At 41.9% G+C, this 25,190-nt stretch overlaps 1 protein-coding gene across 1 annotated transcript; it reads right to left on the bottom strand.

The window, feature by feature from the left end:
• Positions 1–2,800: 2,800 nt before the first annotated feature.
• ubald2 (UBA-like domain containing 2) lies at positions 2,801–22,242 on the bottom strand. The gene is made up of 3 exons (XM_080446522.1): positions 21,883–22,242; positions 11,718–11,774; positions 2,801–4,315 (listed from the first exon to the last, which is right to left on the bottom strand). The coding sequence occupies exons 1-3, from the start codon at positions 21,988–21,990 to the stop codon at positions 3,926–3,928; spliced, it is 555 nt and encodes a 184-aa protein (XP_080302648.1). The 5' UTR covers positions 21,991–22,242; the 3' UTR covers positions 2,801–3,925.
• Between the last annotated feature and the right edge of the window lie 2,948 nt (positions 22,243–25,190).

Here is a 25,190-nt window from a genome sequence, read left to right as displayed (position 1 = left end):
CACAAATAATAAGTGTCACTTGTACTGTATGTGAGTTAGGGCTGGGCAATTCTAACTGAAAATGTATCCAAACCAATATTTAGAACCAATAACCGACTTATAACCAAATCATTGAAACGCTATTTTTTTCTACAGCTTTTTCTTATATCAACAAATCGACACACACAAAAAAATCTAATCGATTGTTTATAAATCGACAAATTCGATTAGTCTGATGAACCACTTAACCCTGTGATACTTAGTTATACAATGGTGGCGTACACAAAATAGCCGATCTACAAGCTCACAAGCTTGTAGATCTGCTCTCTATTTCCAGAAATAAGAATAGTTCATTCATGGTAATCGAGGCAACAGCTTGAAATAATCATGATAATGATTTGAAGTGGTTATTGCCCACTGCCCAGCCCTAATGTTACTTCAGAACAAATCAGCAAACAGAATGAATGAAATTTCTGAATGAAGAAATGTCTTAATAAAACAGAAATGTCTTTATCTCCACTTACTGGTAGAGCTAAAACTGCGGATAGATTGGAGACAGTCACTTATCTTATAATCAATTTAATTTGAATACAAATTTTACTTTTGAAGCCAGAAATAATTTCCTTTGGCATACTTTGCCCACCTATTGAATGTTTTTCATCCTATATTTCTGTCGTGGTAACCAAAATTGTCTGTCTTCCTCTATCACGATCCGAAGACATTTGTGACACAGCAAAACTTTTGTCTTTTCATTGTTAAATTATGCTTACAGGATGTTTGTTTTGTTTTGAAATACATGAGTAGTATGTGAAAAGCGGTTTTCATCTTAAGATAGTCCTGGGGATAATATGAGACTTTCAAGGTTGTTTAGTAATTAATCACCGTTGTAAACTTGATCAGAACAATCGTGGCCTTCCAGGACTGCATTTCAGATTATTTCTACCACTTGAATAAAATAAAAGGAAATAAAAAAAGACAAATTTAGTCTGTCTGTAATGCTATGGTGTAATTCCCTTTACTTTTTGGCAGGAACTACTACAAAATATACGAAGCACCGGGAAATATTAACTACTAGGGCACTTAGGTAGAGGCTTGGGTTGTTTACTTAACCTTGTCATGAGGTAACTATTCCAATTAGCGACATATATCGAGATGCTACTTTTTGGATTATTCATAGCTAATCAACGGAGCGATATACTTCTCTTGGACTAGTTACATCGGCCAAGTACACTACAATCCAAACCCTCTCACCAAAGTGTCCTATGGCTTTAAAAGCCATTGATGTTGTGTGTGTGTGTGTGTGTGTGTGTGTGTGTGTGTGTGTGTGTGTGTGTGTGTGTGTGTGTGTGTGTGTGTTTGTGTCTGCAGTAAAGAATACATTCAAAGCAGGCGTGGGGCCTCCCCCCATTCAGAGGTAGCACTGTTGAGCTGCGGTAGGTTGTGTGGAAAATCACTGAGCTGGCCTTTACCCCGCACAGTCCAAATCCTACAGGGTTTCCTCTCAGAGTGTTCAAATGTAACTTTGCACACTCTCTGAGTTACAAGTGGATTCATTAAAAAGGTGCTGCAAGTGATATATCTTTGTTAAAATAAGTGTTAAATAGCTAATAATCATTGCTTACTATTATTTTAGATACCGACTTTTGCACTACTTCTTTCGCTGTCTCTTAGGAGAGACGCAATTTCGTTTTCTTATGCTTGTTGCAGATGGAAATGACAAAATAAAAAAAAGTTGAATTGCAATAGAGTGTTCAGTGCGTGTCTCTCCGGCTCTTTAGTAAACAGAAAATCTTTCTCCTGATGGGATGAAAGTGGTGTACCACCTGAATTTTTTTTTCTTCTTTATACAATGGGAATTTATGATGGGGAGACCCTTGATACTGAACAAACACTATAGCAACTAACTTAAAAATAAACTCTTTGTTTGAACCAAAAACATATCCCTTACAGCACCTTTAACCTTAAGTGAGTTAAGATGCTCCCATCATGGAATACTGGTTTGTTGCAATTTTCCTTCAAAACAAAACAAAAAAAAGGGACATAAATCTATCCCAAAACTTTTACCGAGGTTGTTTCTTTTTGGGGGGGGGGGGGGGGGGGGCAGTGGCCACATCAACGATCATCAGGACAATAAATCTAATTTCTCACCGAACCACAAAGCGATGCCTCATCAATGACAATTCTGGGTGACATCATTAAGTTCAATTCAAAGTTTGTCGCGTCGAACATAGCAGACCTACAAGCTCACAACATGTCGCGGATGAGACACGTTGTGAGCTTGTAGGTCTGCTACTTTAGCCGCACGACAAGGCATAAATCGGACATTATCCCTGCTCAAAGTCTCTTTCCGTATGTTCATTCCATCTACACAAAACAAAAAAAGAACAAAACAGGAAAAAAAAATACAACCCTACAATATAAATGTACCAGCTCTCTTGTCTGGCTATAACCTTAAGTCAAAATAGTCAAATTATTGCTGTTCCTGCTAAACAAAGCCGAACCAAAAATCTGTTAAACGGGGGCTTTCTTTTTTTATACATATATATATATATATATGTTCTCCGAAAACACAAGAGCGGCGTCCTGTCCGCACGCCCAAGCCCACATCTCTCCCTGACACAAGATGCATGCAAACACAAGCCGAGCGAGAGTTGAGTTTCACTGCACGTAGCACTTCAATGGCCAAACGCATGAAACCCAAGCCCGGGCTCCCGTCTTTATACCTCACCTACACCAGTGGATCTCAACGGTTTTCATTTCAAGGACCCCCCGTAACTCTTGAGAGCGTGCAAATGGAACCAAATGGACCCGTAAAGGGTCCATTTGGTTCCATTTGCACGCTCTCAAAGTTACAGATCTGTAAAAGGTCCCTTTGGTTCCTAATAACTTTAAAGCTGGGGACCTCCTGGGAAACCACTCAAGGACCCCCCCGAACTCCACGTTGAGAACCACTGAGCTACACTCGTATGCACACTGTACAGATAACTCTCATACCACAAAATAATATGTATAGAAACATAGAATTTATTTTCTTCCGGGGGAAAAAAACGGAACTGCCACTAATTCTTTTTTCTTTTGCACCGCAGTTCCGTCCTTCCCGTCTTTTTTTTCCCACGTTATTGCAGAGTTCCTCGAGCCGAGAGGGGAGGCGGCGGCGGAGATCGTCGACATCCCGACATCGCCGGCAATAAAAAACAAAACAAAAAAAAAGAAACGTTCGTAAGAAAACGGCCCGATGGCGGTTCGAAGCACTGCGTCACGCGATGGCTCTGGTCCTGTAAGGTACGTGTTTATTTAAGTGCTCTGTCGGGTCCTTTGCGTTCACAACCCCCCCACCCCACCCCAGTCCCACAAAAAAAAGAAAAAAAAACAAAACAAAAAAAAGATGATCGGCGTCCATCCCCCCCCGGAAAATGTTTTCCCCGTGAATTCCTGACCGATGCCGGTATTTTTTTCATCAGCGTCTTATCCCACTTCCTCTGTGTCATTAGTGGTTTGTCCCCCGAGGGTGCTACTTCCTCCTAGGCTTGGATGAGTATCGATGAAGAGAGAGACGAAAATAAACGCCCTTCCTCTCAAACGGAGACAGATTGCTCATCATCATCATCATCATTATTTTAGGAAAAAGGAAAAACAAACAAAAACAAAACAGGAAAAACCAACAGCATCTTGTCCTCTCTCCGCCTCAGACCCGAAACTTGATTTTCACCTTTTTTTAAGGGTGATTCACTCGGTTGCGCACTGGCATCGCACACCGGAAATAGCCGATCTACAAACTCGATGCGACGCGTCCATTCGCGGCTATTCCTGGCACAAGACGCCGCCGCGCCAAACCCGAGTATAAACCCGCCGTTACCTCTCGAATCTACACCCACCCCGAACCAATCATTAGGCTACAAACTCCCCTCCCACTCCCTGACACCACCCTCCCCTCCACCCAAGAGTCTCATCTCTGGCCGTGGAGCGCCGAGACCACCGGCGGCTGCTGGGAGACGGGGGGCTGCGAGACGGCGGGCGGCCACAGCATGGGCGCGGCGGGGTGCATGTGGTGGAAGTGGTGGTGGTGGTGGTGCCCGTGGTTGTGGTGGTGGCCCGTGGGCGAGGAGGGGGGCAGCCAGGACGGCTGGTGGCTGGGCGGCGACGACGCCCAGAAGGAGCCGAAGCCCCCCGACGACGACGGGGGCGGCGAGCACGCCATGGACATCTGGGAGGAGGAGGAGGAGGGGCCGCTGCTGCCGTTGGAGCCGCCGGACTCGGACGCGCGCAGCTTGGAGAACATGGTGATGGCGTCCGGGAAGTTGGGCGGCGTGGCCGGAGTGTTCCTGGGAGTACACATCTGTGAGGTTGAGAAAAGGAGAGGAGAGGAGAGCGAGAGTTAGTGGCTGAAAACTAAACGTTAAAGTTTAGTGACTTTTTTTCTATCCATTAGTCACCCCATGGAGACTTCAATGAATGGATTTTTTTTTTTTTGTCGCATTCCTAAGGAAATCATTTGATGACCGGCAGCAGTTCCGGTAGGAGACACAAAGAGTCTCCGTGTCAAAATCTACAAAGTAACTAGAGGAGTAAAAGTACAATATTTGCCTCCGAGATGTAGTGGAGTACAAGTAAAAGTACTGAAAATTTGAAACACTCCAGTAAAGTAAAAATACGTAAAGATTTTACTTAAGTACAGTACTTGAGTAAATGTACTTTACACCACTGGTTTTAAATCGACAAAATGAACACTGGTACAAACAGTGCTGCTGTGCCAAAGGTCTTCAATGGGGCCATTCATCAAAACGGCGGTTGAAAAGCTAGCGTAACGTTGTCGTCGCGCGAGCCGGAACAACACAGACGTAAAAACAAACACGCTGCCAGGGATCAGGTGTAACGGCCATAAATAGAAGTGGTGGCCCTCTGGGCGTTGGAGTGAGACCTGCTTTATTCACTCACTCACTCACTCACTCACTCACTCACTCACTCACTCACTCACTCACACACTCACACACTCACACACTCACACACTCACACACTCACACACTCACACACTCACACACACACACACACACACACACACACACACACACACACGTTCTCAAACAAGTCCATTTGGTTCCATTTCTAAACTCTCAGAGTTAAACTAGTTTCAAGTGTAGAATAGGGTTCCAGAGTTTTTAAAAAAGTAAAAAGATTCTTATCAAATGGGGGTCCAGGCCGAGGCCTAATGTATATCAAATTGGGGTTCCTTGAAATTAAAGAGACTCACAGTACTAATATACACACACACTACTGGCAGGACAGCCAGTGTTGATGTGAGTTGAGAAGTGTGTGAGCCGTTTCGGAGGGTCCACGGGTGTTTGGCATGCCTGCCCAAAGCCCCCCTCATCAGCCAGCCCGGGCTAACAGGTGCTGCTAGCAGGAAGACCTTCAACTCTATATGGGACGCACCATGTCGAACCAAAATACACCTGGCAGCCCCCCTCTTTGTTTGGCTAGGATTCTAATATTTGACTAGCGGTGCAACAGTTCATCTAACGAATCTATTTAAAATAAGCAATCATTTAATAAAAATTATCGAATAATATGTTTCCCCCCCAAAAACTGGATATTTTTCTCATGTTTAACTCAACTTTAAGTCAACACAAACAACCACTGCTATGCGAAAGGAGTTTGCTGGTTGGCTGACAATGGGTCAAAATCGCTCAGCCCTATAGGCCGAATCATCATGACATCACCACAACCAAAAATGTGTTTCCGGGTAGAAAATGCAGTATTGGAGCAGTATTATTCATTTTAACCTTATTTCTGGAAGAACGGGACATTTATGATATTGTTATGGACTATTGGAAATAATATTATTTTGTTCTAAATATCCACCGGTTGACAAACTAGACATACTGTCACTAATGTTCTCGACACTTACCGGTTTGTTTACAAACATTCAAGCATTCTAATCTGGTCTATACTGTGTACACTACAGCTTTGTGTGGGGTTGGTTGGGGTCTCACATCGGAACCCCCCAAAACATCCATGGAATTACAGCAAAGTACAGTGACAGCTGCGGTGTCGGTGTGTGTGTGTGTGTGTGTGTGTGTGTGTGTGTGTGTGTGTGTGTGTGTGTGTGTGTGTGTGTGTGTGTGTGTGTAACTAGCCTAGTCAACCAGTCAGCGGGGAGCAGCCCGTGGACTGTGGAATTATGGGTAAAACAATAGGCAGCGTGTCCTATGACCAAAGCTGTGTGTGTGTGTGTGTGTGTGTGTGTGTGTGTGTGTGTGTGTGTGTGTGTGTGTGTGTGTGTGTGTGTGTGTGTGGTGTTTACAACAGCAGCAGGCTCCCCGGGGGAGCGAGGGGACAGGGGAGGGGGGCCGGGGGCAAGAAGTTAAACAGCCTTAGGCTAAAAGGCAAGTCTGGACTAGCCTTTAATGTGGTACCCTGCTCACCTCCACAAATATGTATGCAAGCACGACGCACGCCAAGTACAGTATAAGAGCTTCAACATGAATACACAGTAAAATCTTCAATGTTGATTTATCTGTTCGTAACTCTGAGATTGTACACCTTGGATTCTAACTGTGTAAAGGGCAATTATTATGGAAAATAATATGTATATATATATATATATATATATATATATATATATATACCTACTTTACTATAAGTACCCTCAAAATTTGAATAAATGCTCCTGGATATTGGACATCACAGTCAAAAGCTTTAGTTTGCACACAAAAAAAAACACAGAAACTGACATTTTCACCCAGACCAACAAACAGTTTAGAAGTTGAACACTAAACACACAGACACACACACTAAACCATGGCCTGTCAGTCATAACTGCTGTTGTTGTATTGCTGCAGGAGGTGGAAGTGTGTAGTATAAGCAGTACACAAGAAGCCGTTTTGAAGGGGCGTTTACATTGTTACAGTGAAATGATAAATGGTAAATATGGGACGCACTGATGTGACATTTCTGACCATACTGTATCGTTGTGTTGTTTACATACGTTAGAAACGCACACACTCCCTTTCTGTCTCTCTGTTACGCCACGGGGGAAATGGGGCTTTTTGTGTTACACCACGTGACCATCATGCACCAGCTCCTGGCTGGCTGGCGTGCGCACACACACACACACACACACACACACACGCTGACAGACACGCACAAAGTCATCCAACCAGTTCCCTCGTTTGCCCTACCCCTCTTATCTGACCGATTTACCCACAATCAACTGTCAAATGTTTTTCGTCAGTGGACGACACAAATAGAATAACAGAAATACCTGCAATGTCACAAGGTTTTCGTCAGTGCTGGACAACGCACATACATGAACGTCATTAGGGTTTCGACAGCGGAACGACATACATAAATAAAACCAAGATGTCCCAACGTGACATTCAGGCACGTGTGTATGGTAACAGGGCCACGTTGTCATTGTGACAAGGGCCAAGCTCTGTTTAAAGGGAATAAAGCAAAAAGACTCAGGGCTCGACTAGGGCTGTCTTACTTTCACCATTAATTGTCACATAAATAATTGCGATTATCAATTTTATTGTGTTTTTGGCATTGAACATTGGAACATAGAAATCTAAATTACATTTCTGTTTGGCTTTTAGGCTTCGTAATGAAAAATTGCACAGGTCAGCTATGACAAATAACTAATAAACTAATAACTAATAAATATACAAAGAAATTACCGACATATTTCATAATTGTATAATTTCAACAAAAAAAATGTAATTGTGGAAATAGCTGATCTACAAGCTTCCAACGCGTCACGAAGTGTCACGAAGTGTCACAAAGTGACACGTTGTAAGCTTGTAGATCAGCTATTTCCACTATTTTGGGAAAATGTTTTAAAATGTAAGAACATTTTAAACGATTATGAAGATGATGCAAAAATAATTGTGATTATCTCAAATAATTGCGATTAGACGATTATGTCGTAATTGAGACAGGCCTATTTGTGAAACAGTGTGAAAAGAGTCCTCCCACAGGACCCACACTAAAATTTCCCCTAAAATAAACAAATAAAATAAAATCAAATAAACCCGTTGAAGAAATCACAAGATTGAGGCTTTAACTTTTATGCTTTCCATGAAATATCCCAGACCAAGAGATTTTTTAAAGATGCTTCTGAGTTGCACGTGTATTCTATCTCTAGTTGTAATACTCTTGGCGAGTGAGAACTGTTTCTGTTATTGCTACGAAGCCGATCCCAAGTGGCCCCCAGGGGCAGAGAGGAATGCAGGGTGAAGAGACACACAGAGGGTGGGTGGATGGCAGCTGAACCACCCGCCCTCCCTCCTCTCTCTGTACTCCGTCAGCACACACACACACACACACACAAAAAATAGCATAACTCCTAACCCCCTAAACCTAACCGCTAAATGCTAAAATCCTAACACTAAACCCCAACTCCAATCTTTTCCTCTTCTGCCCCGGATTTGAACCCGGTTTCCTGAGCAAGTGCTGACATTTATTATGAGCTAATAGAGCCTGCCTGCTTGCTCAGGGGATAAATGGAATCTTGACCATCAGGTCAGAATTCGTGTCAGATCCTGTGTCTAGGTGAGACATGACCTTTGACACGATCTAAATGTCTCAATAGACTATACTTGTGGGGACATTTGGCCCTCACAAGTATAGTAACACAAGCGCACACACATACACACACACACTTGTATTCTTCCATCACTCCTCCTCCGCCAGCCAGTCCTGACACACACACACACACACACAGAGCCTGAGGCGCTATGATGTAATGGCACTGCACCCAAAATAATAACAAACCCAGGGCCCTGGCTGCCGCCGTGCGCTACCACACACACACACACACACACACAGGTTTGTTACTATACTTGTGAGGACATTTTAGGACATTTTGCCATTTTTAACCACAAGCGCTAGGCCGAAAAATTGATCTACAAGCTCTCACGCTTGTGAGCTTACATCAGCTATTTTTCCGGTACACGACACCAGTGCGCATTCGTGCAACTATATGTGTAAATATACTATAACCCCAACCAACTGTAAACAAAAAAAAACTGTTTTACCATAAAACAGCAACTTTTCGTGCGAAGACCGTGAAAATGGCTCCTCACAACGTCTCATATTCTACTATACTTGTGAGGACATTTGGCCCTCACAAGTACAGACAGACAGACAGACAGACAGACAGACAGACAGACAGACAGACACACACACACACACATCCTCTCTCTGCTCTTCACGTTGAAACCTGCCTCTCCCACTGTCATTTTAGATATATTTGGCTATTCAAAAATAGCAGATCAACCAGCTGCCGCGCCATGAGCTTGTAGATCTGCTTTTTTATTTTTATTCTTTGAATAACAACAAATCCATATAATTTTGGGTGGTCCTTGACATGAAAAAGTTTGAGAACCACTGATATAGAAACATATGTTTTTCAGAAACATGTTGGGATTTAGAAGACATTTTGTAGAATCCCCCAGAAGCAAAAGTTTGAGTTACAAATGTTAGCTTAAAAAATATATTCAAACTAAAGATTTGCAAAAAAAATCACTATTTTTCAGAAGAATAGCTGATGATTTTTCAAAGAAATAGCAGATCTACAAGGTGCCGCGCTATGAGCTTGTAGATCTGCTGTTTTTGAGTAGCCAAAGAAAAACAAATGTGCCACAGATGCGTTCAAGGATTGAATGGGTTAAAGCTGCACTATATAGCTTTCCTGTTCCACCCCCGGATTTGAACCCTGGTCTACTGTGTCTGTGCAAGTGCTGAAGTTTGTCTTTTCTTCTTTTTTTTTAACCACTGAGCTAATAGCCTGCTTGCTCTGGGGAGAAATTGAATTTTCGAACCTTCAGGTTAAAACATGTGTCAAAAACAGAAACAGGATCGTGTCAAAGGTCGTGTCCAACCTATAGATACAGGATCTTGCATGTCTCAATAGGAGAGCAGGGATACCCACACAGGAGAAGATTTGTCAAAAAATGTTTCATTTATTGAGCTCCCCAAAAAGTGTTTAAACTGTTCCTCGTCCCCTGGGGGTCCGCAGACCCCACTTTGTGAACCAGTGACCTAAATGGCTGTCATTGGGGGAGTGGTATATTGCGCAAGCAGCAGCATTGAGCCAATGGCAGCAGCGTAGTGTGTGTGTGTGTGTGTGTGTGTGTGTGTGTGTGTGTGTGTGTGTGTGTGTGTGTGTGTGTGTGTTTATCTAGCTCATTGGTTTTCAAAGTGGGGTCCGGGGACCGCCAGAGGTCCTTGGGGGGGTACCAGGGGTCCCCAGCAAAAATGTGTTAATATAGCGTCACAATCATTTTAACCACTTTAACCCTATTTTATACTTTGGCTATTCAAAAATAGCAGATATACAAGCTCATAGCACGGCACTGAGTGCGCTATGAGCTTGTATATCTGCTATTTTTTTTAAATCCCTGGCACAAAATATCCGCAGCCAAATGCATATCATTTTGGGGGTCCTTGACAAGAAAATGTTTGAGAACCACTGATCTAGCTGGATTTAGAGGCTAGTATGAATTGGCCCCCCACCCAGCAGAGGGGGAATCATTCATTCAATACAAATGGGGGGGGGGGGTCCAATGTAGTGTAATGTAAAAACCTACAGACACACTTCACCACTTTCACTTTAAAAAATAGACACAAATAAATAAGTTGAAACATGGAGACACAAGGTTTTTCCCCCGGCAACTGATCAATGGTTTCCATGTAACACATCGGTGGACTGCTATAATATTACAATATACTATTATTATTATTGTTATACCTGCTAGTACTGTTATTGCTATCATTATAGATGTTAATATTGTTGTTCCTGTGGCTTGTATGTCTCTCTCTCCTCTCTCTTGTCCCCTGACACGGTCATGGCAGATGGCTGCTCACCCTAGAGCCTTGTTCCGCCTGAGGTATGTTCCTATTTTTTTCCTTGCCCACCGTTGCAAAAAGGTTGGCTGCTTTGGGAGGGAGGGACAACATGGGGTCTCTGCTTTATATGTCAAGTGTCTTGAGACAACTTGTTGTGATTTGGCAATATAAAAACCTGAACTGAATTGAATGAACTGCAAAATATTAGTGTTAACCCTAATGTTAAGACCTGGTACGCATCTGTGTCATTTTTTTGATTTGAGCTAAAAAGCATTATTTTACACCTTGGCTATTCAAAAATAGCAGATATACAAGCTCAGAGTGCCGCGCTACGAGCTTGTAGATCTAAAAGTCCAGAACATTTGTGCAAATCTTTGAATATACATATTGTTTAAGCGAACATTTGTAACTCAAATCTTTGCTACTGGGGGTCCCTGGAACAAAATGTTTTGAGATGGGGGTCCACGGACAAATACCTATACATTTTGGGGTCCTTGACATGAAAAAGTTTGAGAACCACTGACATAGCAACATAAGTTTTTTCAAAAAACTGTTAGGATTTAGAAGAAATTTTGTAGAATCAGAACCGCAGGCCTTAAAGGGTTAATGGTATTAGATCACAATGATTTGTTCCACTGCATGACATATGAAATAAAAATGTCATGTCACGATTTATTGCGTCCAAAATAATGTAGTATGTAATGTAGTTGCTTTTTTGGGCTTGTTTCTAAAGTGTAGTTGAACGACTAAGGAGCTCATGACAAACGCGTCGTATATACCACCATGATGACGTCGTCAGCTTTGTAGCTCTGGGTCTTTTTTGGCACACGTCGATGGATGATAAATTAAGCCTTAAGTCTTGTTGTTTGCTTGGAACCAAATGAACTTACCATCTGGTGGTGATGACTAGGTATGTTGGCCTCCTGGAAGAAGGAGCTGAGGGCCGTCTGTGGACGAGAAAACAGAGAGGGAGAGAGAGAGAGGAAATAGTGTGTGTGAGCACATAATGAGGACTTGAACTTGAGAGGGGGTTTGCTGACACACACACACCACCACGACAACAGAGAGTAGTTTCACATTCAATGCTTTATCTTGCTGCTGGGAAATGTGAGTCCTACCCCCCCCTTCTCCCCACACACACACACACACACACACACACACACACACACACACACACACACACACACACACACACACACACACACACACACACACACACACACACACACACACACACACACACACACACACACACACACACACACACACACACACACACAGCCCTAAAAAGGGTCAGTCAGTCAGCACGGCCGAGTCACGTGATACCCTTAGCAAGGTTAAAACCATTATCCCCCGTGGTGTGAGCTAAAACAGGGTTTGTAAGGCAGAGAGAAGGCTCTAAACAGCTAGCTAACACCTAACAAGTGCTGCTAAGGATTGTTTTATCTCTAAAAGGAAAACTAGAAGAAGTTAGATTAAGTTTATCACTTTTACCTGAAAAGAAACTGCCCCTTGTCGGTGTGATTACTTTAGTCTATTTGCACGGTTTCATAATATACAGTAGTACTAGCAGCACAAGGTGCTTTACAGATTGTAAATCAGATTGTACAGATTGTATCGTGTTTGCACATTATTCTCCCTTCCTTTCTGTACACTTTACATTGCTGCTAAAGGCGTTACCTTTATTTGTCTTTTCTCAACCTGTATTATATTTTATACCCAGTACTATATCTATATTGTTCTTATTAAGTTGTGATAGTTAGCACAGTCTGCAGTGTATGTGACATCAACATTTCACTGTTTGTACTTGTACGAGTAAGTGACAAATAAACCACTTTGAATCGTCAACATTGAGACTACAATAATGTAAATATTTGACAAAACATTAATAGTCGCTGGTTTACAACAGCTTACAAGCTTAAATGTGTGTATACTATGTTTAAAATTAGAACCCGTGCAATAAGCACCTTCAAAAGTCAATATTATTGCTATGAATGACTTTAATGCTATTATTCTTTAATTCTATCTTTTGTTATTATTGCTACAATGCTGAGGAACAGAAACCAAAGCATTTTTACTCATGTATATACTCATATGAATAATGAAACTTTGAATGCTGGTTGTGAAAATGGAGGAAAGAAACACCAAACGTTAGCCCGTACTTCTTCAATCAACAGAAAACAAAAACAGAGAATGTTGCAACAACAGACAGAGTCTCCGGGAGGTCAAACAACAGGCAAGGGAGGGAGGGGTGGGGGGGGGGGGGGGGAAGAGAGAGAGAGAGAGAGAGAGAGAGACTTGAGAAATGTAAACAAGTTTCACGGCTGCCTCCCCCGACGCAAAACAAGGAAGTTCACGGCAGGCTAACCTCTATTGTTTTGTTTGTTTTTATGTTGTGAACCAGAGGTTCTCAACCTTTTCAGGTCGCGACCCCCCAAAATAATCATATTTGAACTGGGGACCCCCCCCACCCCCACCCTGCCAAGCACTTAGAATGTAGGATTTTGTTTATTTGACTCAGTTCCACAGATACATATTGTGAAAATAGCAGATCAACAAGCTCACAAAGTTGAGAGCTTGTAGATCGGCTATTTTCAAAGACAATTCGTCTTTCTTATATTATTCGACAATTTGGCCAATGTTTGACCAGATTTTATAGTATAGTTTTGTTGATTACTTTCGATGCAGTAATGGTATTTTTCTTTTCTTCATTTCTTTTTTTGTTGAGGTCTTAAAAAGTCCTTAAATTGTCACTTCACTGTCATCTGAGGACACCCCCCCCCCCCCCAAAAGAAAATCAAGGGTCCCGACCCACAGGTTGAGAACCACTGTTGTGAACAACCAAGCGACGAGGGCCAAAGGGAGAACTTGATGACCTGCCGCTCCCCGCTCTAGCGACAACAACACTGATAACCGAGGAGCCAAAACATTGGCCAGCTCTGCTTTCTTTCCTCACAGGAGAGGAACACATTCCTCTGAGTGTGTGTGCGTGTGGGCGTGTGTGTGTGTGTGTGTGTGTGCTCCTCTGACTCCAACGTGATTCATGTTTTAATGCTGGGAATGGACGGTGTGGGGCCTGCTGGTGGTGGTGAGATCATTACCTTGGAAAAACAATAATCACTCGATATCGATTGCCAAAACAAAAGGTCTTGCTTAAAAAAATATCACCCATCACCAGTGGTGGAAAAAGTACTCAAATGTTTTACTTAAGTAAAAGAATCAAATATACTACAATGTAGAAGTACTCTTTTACAATGCAACGCGTTGTGAGATTGTAGATCGGCTATTTTCAAATAGCCTGGGTATAAAATAGGGCTGAAGTGGTTAATGTATGTTTATAATGTAATAATTCATATCTGAAAAGTAACTAGTAACTAAAGTTTTCAAATAATTGTAGAGGAGTAAAAGTACAATATTTGGATCCGAGATGTAGTGGAGTAGAAGTAAAAGTATTGGAAATTGGAAATACTCAAGTAAAGTACAAATTCGTCAAAATTGTCCTTAAGTACAATACTTGAGTAAATGTACTTAGTTACTTTACACCACTGCCCATCACTGCTTTCGCGGAAGAATTCCAATTTCGGCAAGACATTTGAAAGTGCACCGTAAAATCCTGACAGTGTTCACGACACGTATTCATTTGTAACTCTGAACATTTGTACATGCTCAGAGTTAAATGATAATAGTGATATGGCCGTGTAACTGCCGTGTTCTAACACAGAGTTATAACACAATTATAATTCAACTCCAGAGGCGGTATATATAGGCCTATCACTTGGGTTGTAGTTGTAAAAGTGTGAGTTGGGTGTTAGCCTCCATTTCCTTTTCACTGGAGGCCGCCTCCCTCCTCGCCAACAACACTTGAATGAATGTGTGCTTTCCCTTGTGCGTCCTCCCCTCCCCCCCAACACACACACACACACGGCCTGCTTGTTTGACAACAGCAGCGGGTAGTGCAGGAATGTCTGCCCCGTCTCAACCAACGTGACACACATATCAAAGCTTCAATGCAGCCCGGGCTGCCATTGTGTACCGAGGGCCAACGAGTCCACTGCTCCTTTGTCTCTCACCGGGGTTTTATTTTCTTTCTTTTTTTTACTCCCCTCTCTCTCTTTTTCCCAGACCCCGAGTTTTTTTGTCCGCCATCAATCATGAAAGCTTCACTGTGTCGACTCGTATTTCCTGCCGCCGTAAACACAAACAGCGGAGCGAGCGGCGTGTAGCCAGCCGGTTCCGGGGCGCAGCCTGAACCTAAACTACGTGAGAGCCAGCGTTGCCAGATTGTGTGAGAGAAATGAGCAACCGGCTCTATGAAAACAAGCCCAAAAGAAGCGACTGTTAGGCCACATGAGCACTTTAAAACCCATATAACTGTATACAATCGGCTATTTGAAAATAGCCGATTGACAAGCTCGCAACGCGTCGCAAGCTTGTAGATCTTTGAAACATTCTACCAACACAAATCTGGTACGGGGCTCCCTGGCACAAAACATTTTTAGATGGGGGTTAGATAGGGACAAATACATGAATGTGGGGGTCCATGACATGAAAATGTTTGAGAACCACTGGTTTAACAACATTAGGAAACAAGCCCAAATAACCAACTACTCTTTAGAAACAAGCCCCAAAAAAAACACAACGCGCAACAACCAATAACTACCAATATAAAGGCAAGCCCGAAGTCCCTTATAATAATAAGCAGATCTGGCAACACTGATGAGAACGAGAGCAATTGGGGGGGGGGGGTCAATTCAATAGGTCTTTCACTGGTTAGATTCCCATATACATACATCCCGTGTATGAATGGAGCAAGTGAAAGAGAAGAGAGACATACCGAGGCTGAGCAGCTACCTTATGTAACATGGCAGAAGACCGCCGTTCGCAAACTGACTAGACACAGAAAGTCGACAGGCCACCGCACGTACAAACAGATGGACACAGCCAAACTGTGAGACGGGAGGAACGAGGCCCGGGGGGGGGGGGGGGGGGCGGAGTGAGGTCAGAGACATTACACCAAATCTCTTCCCCAATTAAAATTGGCCGATCTACAAATCACTAGAACGGCTACTTTCGCCAAATGTTCGCCCGCAGAATAGGGAGGCCAGGGTTAATTTAGTTAACATTACAATAGGCAAAACCGTTTGTTCATTTAAGCCTCTTGAGGACTCACTTCAACAGCAAGACTTTTATCCAATAAGCAGATTTGCTTGTTTTAATCTAAAATAAAATTTACCACGTTTTATACGCATTCTCCTCAATGGCATAATGATGCATTTACCGGTGTTATTTGGCACAGCGATGAATGCACAGGCCTTTGTAAGGAGAAGGGCTATACAATTAAGCTGTGTAATCTACTAGTGTATTATCAGCACGCTATAACAAGCCGAGTTGGTGGTGTGGTGAGTGAAGACGGAATCTCACATTGTGAGAATAAACCAACTCAAAGGCCAGACCATTGAGGAAATAAGGCCACTATACGATGGAACAGTGGACTACATTCTAATACATGAGCCTAACTTATTTCTCTAAACCTGACACTTAATTTAATGGCTTACGAGAATATATTGCACTTATAGCCGCCTCGCTCATTCCCTTCTCTGACATTAACAAGAAGCTGTGGCCTCTGGGCTAGGGTGACCATATTTGCAAACCACAAAGCGTCGTCCCTTATGAACAGCACATTCATGCACGTATGTACCGTATGGGCACGTATGAACGCAGGATGCACCATTTTATCAGAATGGGGGACAATTCTGTTAGCGCTTATCAAACCTAATGAGTTAATGACTGTACCTTTTAACACCATGGATGGTGGATTAGCAAATGGGACAGTCACAGAACATGATAACATCAATGTAAGCACCGAAAACAAGCCTATTGTTATTTTTAATTGTGCTGAAAGCCAGGACAATTTGTAGTGAATGTTGAGAACATTCACTACACCCAGCTTTAACCTGGACAAATAGGTGGACCAGGGAAATGCCTGGATGACACTTTGTCTCAGCGATGCATCCACTCCAACCAGTGGTGTAAAGTAACTAAGTACATTTACTCAAGTACTGTACTTAAGTACACTTTTGAGGACATTTTGATTTACTGGAGTATTTCCCATGTTCAGCACAATTGTACTTCTACTCCACTACATCTCAGAGGCAAATCTTATACTTTTACTCCACTACAATTATTTGAAAACTTTAGTTACTTTGCAGATATAAATTAATATGTTATAAAACACACATTAACCACTTTAGCCCTATTTTATACGTAGGCTATTTGAAAATAGCCGATCTACAAGCTCACAACGCGTTGTCAATCGCGATGCGACGCGTTGTGAGCTTGTAGATCGGCTATTTAAAAAAAAAATGTACTTTTACTTTTGGTACTTTAAGAATATTTTGATGACAATACTTTAGTACTTTTATTCAAGTAACATTTTGAATCAAAGCCTTTTACTTGTAACAGAGTACTTCTACATTGTGGTATTGATACTTACTTTTACTTAAGTAAAAAATGTCAGTACTTTTTCCACCACTGACTCCAACCAATCAGGCTTTCCAAACAGGTCAACAACCTGAGAAGAGCCCTGAGAGCTTCCCCTTGCTCCTGGCCCTCAAGAGATCAACAGCAAAGCCGCTGACCTCACCAATAACAGACTGGTCATTGAACACACAGGGAGGCATGCATATGGGCCATCCCATCTGGAACATGGAGGCTTGTGTGAAAGATCCTATAGCGGGGGTGGTGCTTGTTGCACCAACAGCCCTGTTGAGTACAAACGTATTTCAATCTAGCAGTCAGAAGCTCCTCAAAGAGGATTCAGTATTTAGGTAATAGTATTCAGTAAACGGCTTACACTGTAGGATATATAGTTTGCCTTGCGGTGGAAATGCGGTTTTGACAGACACCCACGACGTGTTGACCAAAACACAGAGCAAATGGCGTTAATGACAGGACATCTACATTCAAAAACCTCATTATCACAGCAGCAGAAAGCTGCAATACATGGGAATATACAGTCAAATCCTCAGTGTTAATTTAGCCCAGGGAGTGTAAATGGAACCAGATGGACTGTCCATCTGGCTCCGTTTACACTCCCAGAGTTAAATTAACACTAGATCTTACTGTACACGACTACAGTATGTCCACGGCTCGGGTTACCGTTTATGAACAGCTGGGAGGATAATGTGTCTTAATGAGCCTATATATAGCCTTCTCATGTATTCTTTCTTTAATACATGACAACAATCTTAGGACCACTTGTCCTCTATCACATTGGTTCTCAAAGTGAGGTCCGGGGACCCCCAGGGGTCCTTGAGGGAGTTCCAGGGGGTCCCCAGCTAAATGGTAGGTAGTTAGGAACCAAATTGACCCTTATGGGTCTGTAACTCTGAGAGAGTACAAATAGAACCAAATGGACCCTAATGGGTCCATTTGGTTTCATTTGTACTCTCTCAGAGATAAATTAACATAAATTTACAACATAAATTGAGGTCCCAGAGATAGAAATGCCATTAAATGGGGGTCCGTAGCCTAATGCATGTCAAACTGGGGGTCCTTGAAATTTAAATGGTTGAGAATCACTGCTAAGAGCCGTTAAAAACTTCCCTTGTGGGGGGTCCCTGGCATATCTTTTCAAATGGGGGTTCGTGGGCTAGTAATAAGTGTCAATTTGGGGGTCCTTTACATGAAAAGGTTTGAGAACCACTGCTCTATCACAACATAATATTATCCAAAAGCAGAAATTGTGATGTGAGACTTCAATTTTCCATGAGTTCCCCTAAAATTCTGTATACATTCTTTTTGTTGTCTGCCAGTGTAAAAAGTGTGACAGGTTACACTTATTGCTAGCACAGTTATATGAGAGTTCCATTCGCAAAAGTGCACTTATGAAGGTTGTTGTTTACATTAAATAGCCTAAGTTGAACGACCCTTGCTTAACAAACTGAAACAAGTTCTACTTTGTTAGTTTAAATGTGGGTGTAATGATTAGATGTGGGTGACATGTGACATGGACACATGCAGGTCATCAAGATGGGACCTTGTCCTACAAAATGGCATCAATAATATTACAATATCTATCCAGTTCTAAGTATAACTGTCAGGGCAGTAATGTCCAAGACGTGAAGTGATATCACAATATTTATAAACCCTGACACCAACATTGAATACGATATTCACAGGTTTTCTCTCGCTTACTCACATAATTCAACAACATACCTCCCATCGTTTACATGTGTCTAAATTTAGCTCCTGAAATGAGACTTGTACTACAACACAGGTTAATAAAGGGGAGAAGATCTTTGTTGTGGTGAATTATTTACCCCCATGTTGTTGGAAGAGATGTTGGAAATTATGGATATAATTAATACACCATATCTCATAATATACTTTTTTTCATCTTTCAACAAAGGTTGAGGTAACATTATGTGAACTGGGATAGGATTTCCACACAACACAACACAAAACATTCACAACAGTGTTATGTTATTAAAGATGCTAGTTTTACTATACAGATTCTAGATTGGCCATTTGTTCATGTTTTTGCCATTTAGCTTTGGTTTTGCTCGACCGCAAATGCACCAGAATGCTATTTAGGAAGCATATTGTTTGGACAGACGCTAGGTTCATCGTTTTACCTGGTCTCCTGTAGTTTCAAATGTACAGAATGTTTAGATAGCATGTTGTTTTTAGACAGATGCTAGGTACATTGTTCATGTGGTATGCTAGTTTCTTTGAGGCACTACATTGTTCTCTTTGCACTATGTATGTTAACCGTTTAGGCTACCATGTTCGTTAACGACAGTTCATGACATTTACTCTTATTTCCAATCGATATAGGCTCTATGCACAGCAGCCATATCCTTCACAGGTCTTACCAATTACACTAATTAAGGCTCTGTTCCATTTAGTGTAGCACAGTGGTTCTCAAACTTTTTAATTTCAAGGACCTTCATAACTCTGAGTGTACAAATGGAACCAAATGGACCTGTAAGGGTCCATTTGGTTCCATTTGTACACTCTCAGTTACACACCTGTAAGGGGTCATTTGGGACCCCCTCAAGGAACCATGAGGGTACCCGGACCACACTTTGAGACCCACTGGGTGTAGCAGAGTCAGCACCCTGATTCTGTTTGACCAGAATGGAACAGAGCCTTAATTAGTATAATTGGGAAGACCTGTGAAGAAAGTAAGGAAGAGAGGCCCAATTTCTTTCCAATATGGCTGCTGTGCATAGAGCCTAGTCTCATTCATTAATTGCTCTGGATAAGAGCATCTGATAGATGCCTAATATGGTACAAATCTGTAATGTCATGCCAATGGTCGCTCATATCGGTACACGGAGGAGTGGGCACCTGAACATTGTGGGCACCTTCAAAAAACAAATGAAGAATTTGGTTGAATAGTCCTACAATAAAATTGCTTCAATTTGCTACACATGTGGATAACCAGTCATTAAGGGCACATAGAAGTTGAAGGGTAAATTAACGATGTACCATGCATGTTCAAAATCATACATTATTTTAGACAATTTCCCAAATTCTTTGTTTATTTATTTTTCCACTTTCAAAACTATTTTAACATTGAGGTGCTCACAATGTTTGGTTGCTCTTCCCAGTAGCCAAGATATCGTATAACATGGTATCATTCGGCAACAGGAGGTAGTAATCTGTGGTGAAAAGTAACTAAGTACATTTACTCAAGTACTGCACTCAAATTTTAGGTATTTTTACTTTAGTGGAGTATTTCCAATTGTCAGTGCTTTTACTCACTCCACTACATCTCAGAGGCAAATATTGTACTCTTACTCCACTACAATTATATGAAAACTTTAGTTACTCGTTACTTTGTAGATTTTGATTATAATTACAAACACACTTCAGCCCTATATATATTTCGGCCATTTGAAAATAGCAGATCTACACAAGCTCACAATGCGTCGCATCGAGCTTGTAGATCTGCTATTTTCAAAAAATTTGAATACATTTTGGAAACGTGTGAAACGGGACATTCTGCATAATGAGTAGCTCCATAAAGAACCTCTCACTCCGCTATACAGCTCCGAGATGAGGTTCTATGTCGTTCTCATCCAGAATCGGTGGAACGTCCGCCAAGGCTCCACTGTTTACCCTTTTGTATACATCGTATCCCAAAACTAATGGTAGATTCTAAACCGCACGAATGTTTAAGGTTTGGTCCGGAGCATAATATTTTAGGTCCGGAGCGAAACTACCCGTTTAAATCGCTTATTTAGTCAGCCTGTGGCCATGTTTCCCATTCAACCCGGAAAACCCCCCTACGTCCGCTGCCAGTACTGCTCCCGGTTTGGCTACAGTGAGAGGTTCTTTATGGAGCTACATAATGAGTACTGTCTACTTTTGGCACTTTAAGTACATTTAGATACCAATACTTTTGTAATTTTACTCAAGTGCATTTTAAATTCTGGACTTTTACTTATAACAGAGTATTTCTACACTACAGAATTGATACTTTTACATAAGTAAAAAAAATTGAGTATTTTTTCCACCACTGGGTAGTAGTCAACAATGACACTGTGTTTCCTGCCAAGAATGTAAACAAAACCGGTCCATTGAATCCAGGCAGCACCACGTTCTCACAGCTACAAACTAACCGTCAGAAAGGAACAGATCTTCTAGATCTGATCTGATCTACAAGCTGACAAAGAGCAGCAGGGATCTACAAGATTAGCTGTGATGATCTGTTCTTTTTGACCGATTACTGACTGACTGACTGTGTCACAAAACAGCTTGTAGATCTGCTATTTTCAAACATCTCAGTACTTTTACTTTAAGTATGTTTTGATGCCAATACTTTTACTCAAGTAACATTTTGAACACAGGCCTTTTACTTGTTAGCAGAGTATTTTCATATTGTGGAATTGCTATTTTTACTTAAGTAAAACATCCGAGTACATATACCACCAGTGCACACAAAATCAACACAATTAAACAACACAATTAAACAACACGATCAACACGATCAACGATCATGAATCATTGTGGAAGGAGCGCTGTGTAAAAAGAGCGGTGCAGTACCTCGAACTGCCAGTGGGCGGCCTGTAGGAGCTGCTGGGCCTGATCCGCCGCACAGCCAGCGGTCAGAACGAACTGGTTGATCATCACCTGATGCCGAAGCTCCTCCATGTTCGCCCCCCACCCCCTCCCCCCCCACCCCCCGGTCCATACACACACACACACACCGAACCGAACCGATTGCTCCTCCGGATCGCTCAGGAAAACCGAGAAAACGCGATGTTTGATGTCAATATTGTATCGATTTATGAACGAACGCGCGTTTGTTTGAGATCATGAACGTGTGTTGTTGTTTCCTGCTCCTCTCTCTCCGTCTCTGGCTGTGTGTGTGTATCTGACTCTCTCTCTCTTTCTGTGTGTCAGTGTCTCTCTCTCTCTCTCGGATTACTCTGTCTGTCTGACTGTCTGTCCCTCAACAACAACATTGCAGCGTTGCCAGGTTTTGGGAGAGAAACAAGCAGAAGGGTGTGTGTAAACCCCATCGGCTGTTTGAATATTAGCCAATCTACAAACAAAACAAATCTTGAAGAAAAAAAGCAGTGGGGGAAAAACTACCGCCATTTTTTTTACTTAAGTAGAAGTATCAATACCACAATGTAGAAGTACTCTGTTACAAGTAAAAGGCCTGTGTTCAAAATGTTACTTGAGTAAAAGTGCAAAAGTATTGGCACATCACAACGCGTCGCAATGCAACGCATTGTGAGCTTGTAGATCGGCTATTTTCAAATAGCCTAGGTGGTTAATGTGTGTTTTATGATATAATAATTTACATCTGCAAAGTAACTAGTAACTAAAAGTATTGAAAATTGGAAATACTCCAGTAAAGTAAAAAGAAATCCTCAAAATTGTACTTAAGTACAGTACTTGAGTAAATGTACTTAGTTACTTTACACCACTGAAAAAAAGTTTAATATTTGGAATGTTTTTTGAAACATTTTAACTACCCAAATCTTGTATGGGGGTCCCTGGCGCAAAATATGTTCAGATGGGGGGCAGGGGTCATCGCCATGCATGGCTTGTGGTGGACGTATTTGTCAAAATCAATCAATCAATCAAAGAACCACTGGTTTAACGTTAGGAAACAAGCCCAAATAACCAACAACACTTTAGAAACAAGCCCAAAAGACAGCAACCAGCAAACTACCAGTATTTACAAGTGACTTTATAGAAAAACAAGCCCACAATAGCTTATAATGAGTGGACATGGCAACGCTCAACGTTGCCGTGATGACATCACCAACAACAAAGAGCTGAGAGGCCTCCCATTGGTCCGTCGGCGGGCTGAGCCTGCCCCCCGCCGGACGCCCATTGGCTCCCGTCGCTTTTAAATGGACGGTGCGCGTGGTTGTGCTCGGGGGCGCGCCGCCGGTGAGTGGAGCTATAATGAAAAATGATTGTCAGTGGTGGAAAAAGTACTCACATTTTAGTGTGAGTAAAAGTTTAGTACTAAGTAAAGGTATCAATACTGCAATGTGGAAGTACTCTGTTACATGTCAAATTCCGGAATTCAAAATGTAGTTGAGTAAAAGTACAAAAGTATTGGTATCAAAATGTACTTAAAGACAAGTACCAAAAGTAGAAAGTACTCATTATGCAGAATGTCCCATTTCACAAGTTTTCAAATGTAGAAAATGTTTTAAAATATTTTGAAAATAGCCGATCTACAAGCTCGCGATGCGACGCATTGTGAGCTTGTAGATCTGCTATTTTCAAATGGCCGAAATGTATATAGGGCTGAAGTGGTTTTGTATAATTCAAATCTACAAAGTAACTAGTAATTAAAGTTTTCAAATAATTGTAGTGGAGTAAAAAGTACAATATTTGTCTCTGAGATGTAGTGGAGTAGAGGTAAAAGTACTGAAAATTGCAAATACTCCAGTAAAGTAAAAAATACCTCAGAATTGTACTCAAGTAGCCTACAGTACTTGAGTAAATGTACTTAGTTACCATGGTGTAAAGTAACTAAGTACATTTACTCAAGTACCGTACTTAAGTACAATTTTGAGGTATTTGTTTAATTAGTTGAGTATTTCCAATTTCCAATACTTTTATTTCTACTCCACTACATCTCAGAGGCAAATATTGTACTTTTATTCCACTACAATTATTTGAAAACTTTAGTTACTTGTGGATTTTGATTATTATTACAAAACTTTAGGCCTATATATGTTTTGGCCATTTGAAAAGATCTACAAGCTTGTGACCTTGTAGATCTGCCATTTGCTAGTCGTTATGCCAATTGATTCCTCCCCACACACATTTCTGTGTCACTGCTGTCGTATCCTACTGACCCACCTGCCAGTGAGGAGCCCCCAACACTCCCCACTAACAGGTGCACCACGGTGGATTCGAACCCACAACCTCCGTACGTCTTTAAGTCTTGATGAATTGAATACACAGGACCACAATGGAAACAAGCCCTCAGAGCTTTTTGCGTTATCCTTTTAGCATCATTCATTGTAGCCTATAACTGTACATCTGTACTTTTTGAAAACTGTTAATAAAGTAATCAATGCTTATTTAATTTGATTTTTGTCTAATTGATATATTGCCCTAGCCTGATTATCAGACTGAAGCTGTGTGGAGCTTCAGTCTGACATTGGCTCCAGTGTAGGCGATTACAAGGGGGCAGTGGCGTTCCCAGGAATTACATTTAGGGCAGGCGAGAAATCTCGGGGGAAACAAGTTAACAACAACACTACACTGACTACAAAACTGAAAAACGTTAATAAAAATAATATGCATGTATAATCAATCTCTTCTTCAGCGGTGGTCTCTTCATGTTGTAGTTTAGTAATGAATGGCTCAAGCTGCTCTCAGAGCCCCTTTTATGCCAGGTGAGGACAGGTGATGGCCTAGACCCCTGGCACCCCATGAAGCCAAGGGCATACATTTTCACTAGGCGAGGGTCGCTCTGCTGAATGGATACGGTAGTGATTGGCTGCCTGCCCGCGTGAATGGACGAGGAGGCGAGCTATGGTACGACGGCCACTATTCTGTTTGGATTTTTTTCACTGCCTGTTTTTCAGTCAGTCTTTTACTTTATTTTCTAGGGGAGGCGAGATTTTAGTTGGGCAGGCGGGCCGCCTGCCTTGCCTCTATGGTGGGTACGCCACTGCAAGGGGGAGGGGATTACAATTTCCCTAAACCAATCCTAAGGGATCCCGACCCCACCTCCGACTCTCATTGGACAATACATTTTGTACAGAATAAATCCTAGGTTCGCATCATAGACTGGTTCACATTTACAACACCAGACCAAGAGGCAGTCCACTCAGAGAGTGGGCGGGGTCTATGGTCTCTGGACCCAG

The sequence above is a fragment of the Gymnoscopelus braueri genome (genome assembly GCF_963280865.1).
Source record: "Gymnoscopelus braueri genome assembly, chromosome: 13".
Lineage (NCBI taxonomy): Eukaryota > Metazoa > Chordata > Actinopteri > Myctophiformes > Myctophidae > Gymnoscopelus > Gymnoscopelus braueri.
The sequence above is the reverse complement of the archived record's forward strand: the minus strand, read 5'-3'. Positions and strand labels throughout refer to the sequence as shown.

What these genes read in the sequence shown, in the direction of transcription:
- ubald2 (XM_080446522.1), bottom strand. Translation starts at nt 21,990, where the DNA reads ATGGAGGAGCTTCGGCATCAGGTGATGATCAACCAGTTCGTTCTGACC. An exon ending in CCGCCCACTGGCAGTTCGAG is followed by an intron (nt 11,775 to 21,882) that starts GTACTGCACCGC and finishes TCTCGTCCACAG; the next exon opens with ACGGCCCTCAGCTCCTTCTT. An exon ending in CTAGTCATCACCACCAGATG is followed by an intron (nt 4,316 to 11,717) that starts GTAAGTTCATTT and finishes TCAACCTCACAG; the next exon opens with ATGTGTACTCCCAGGAACAC.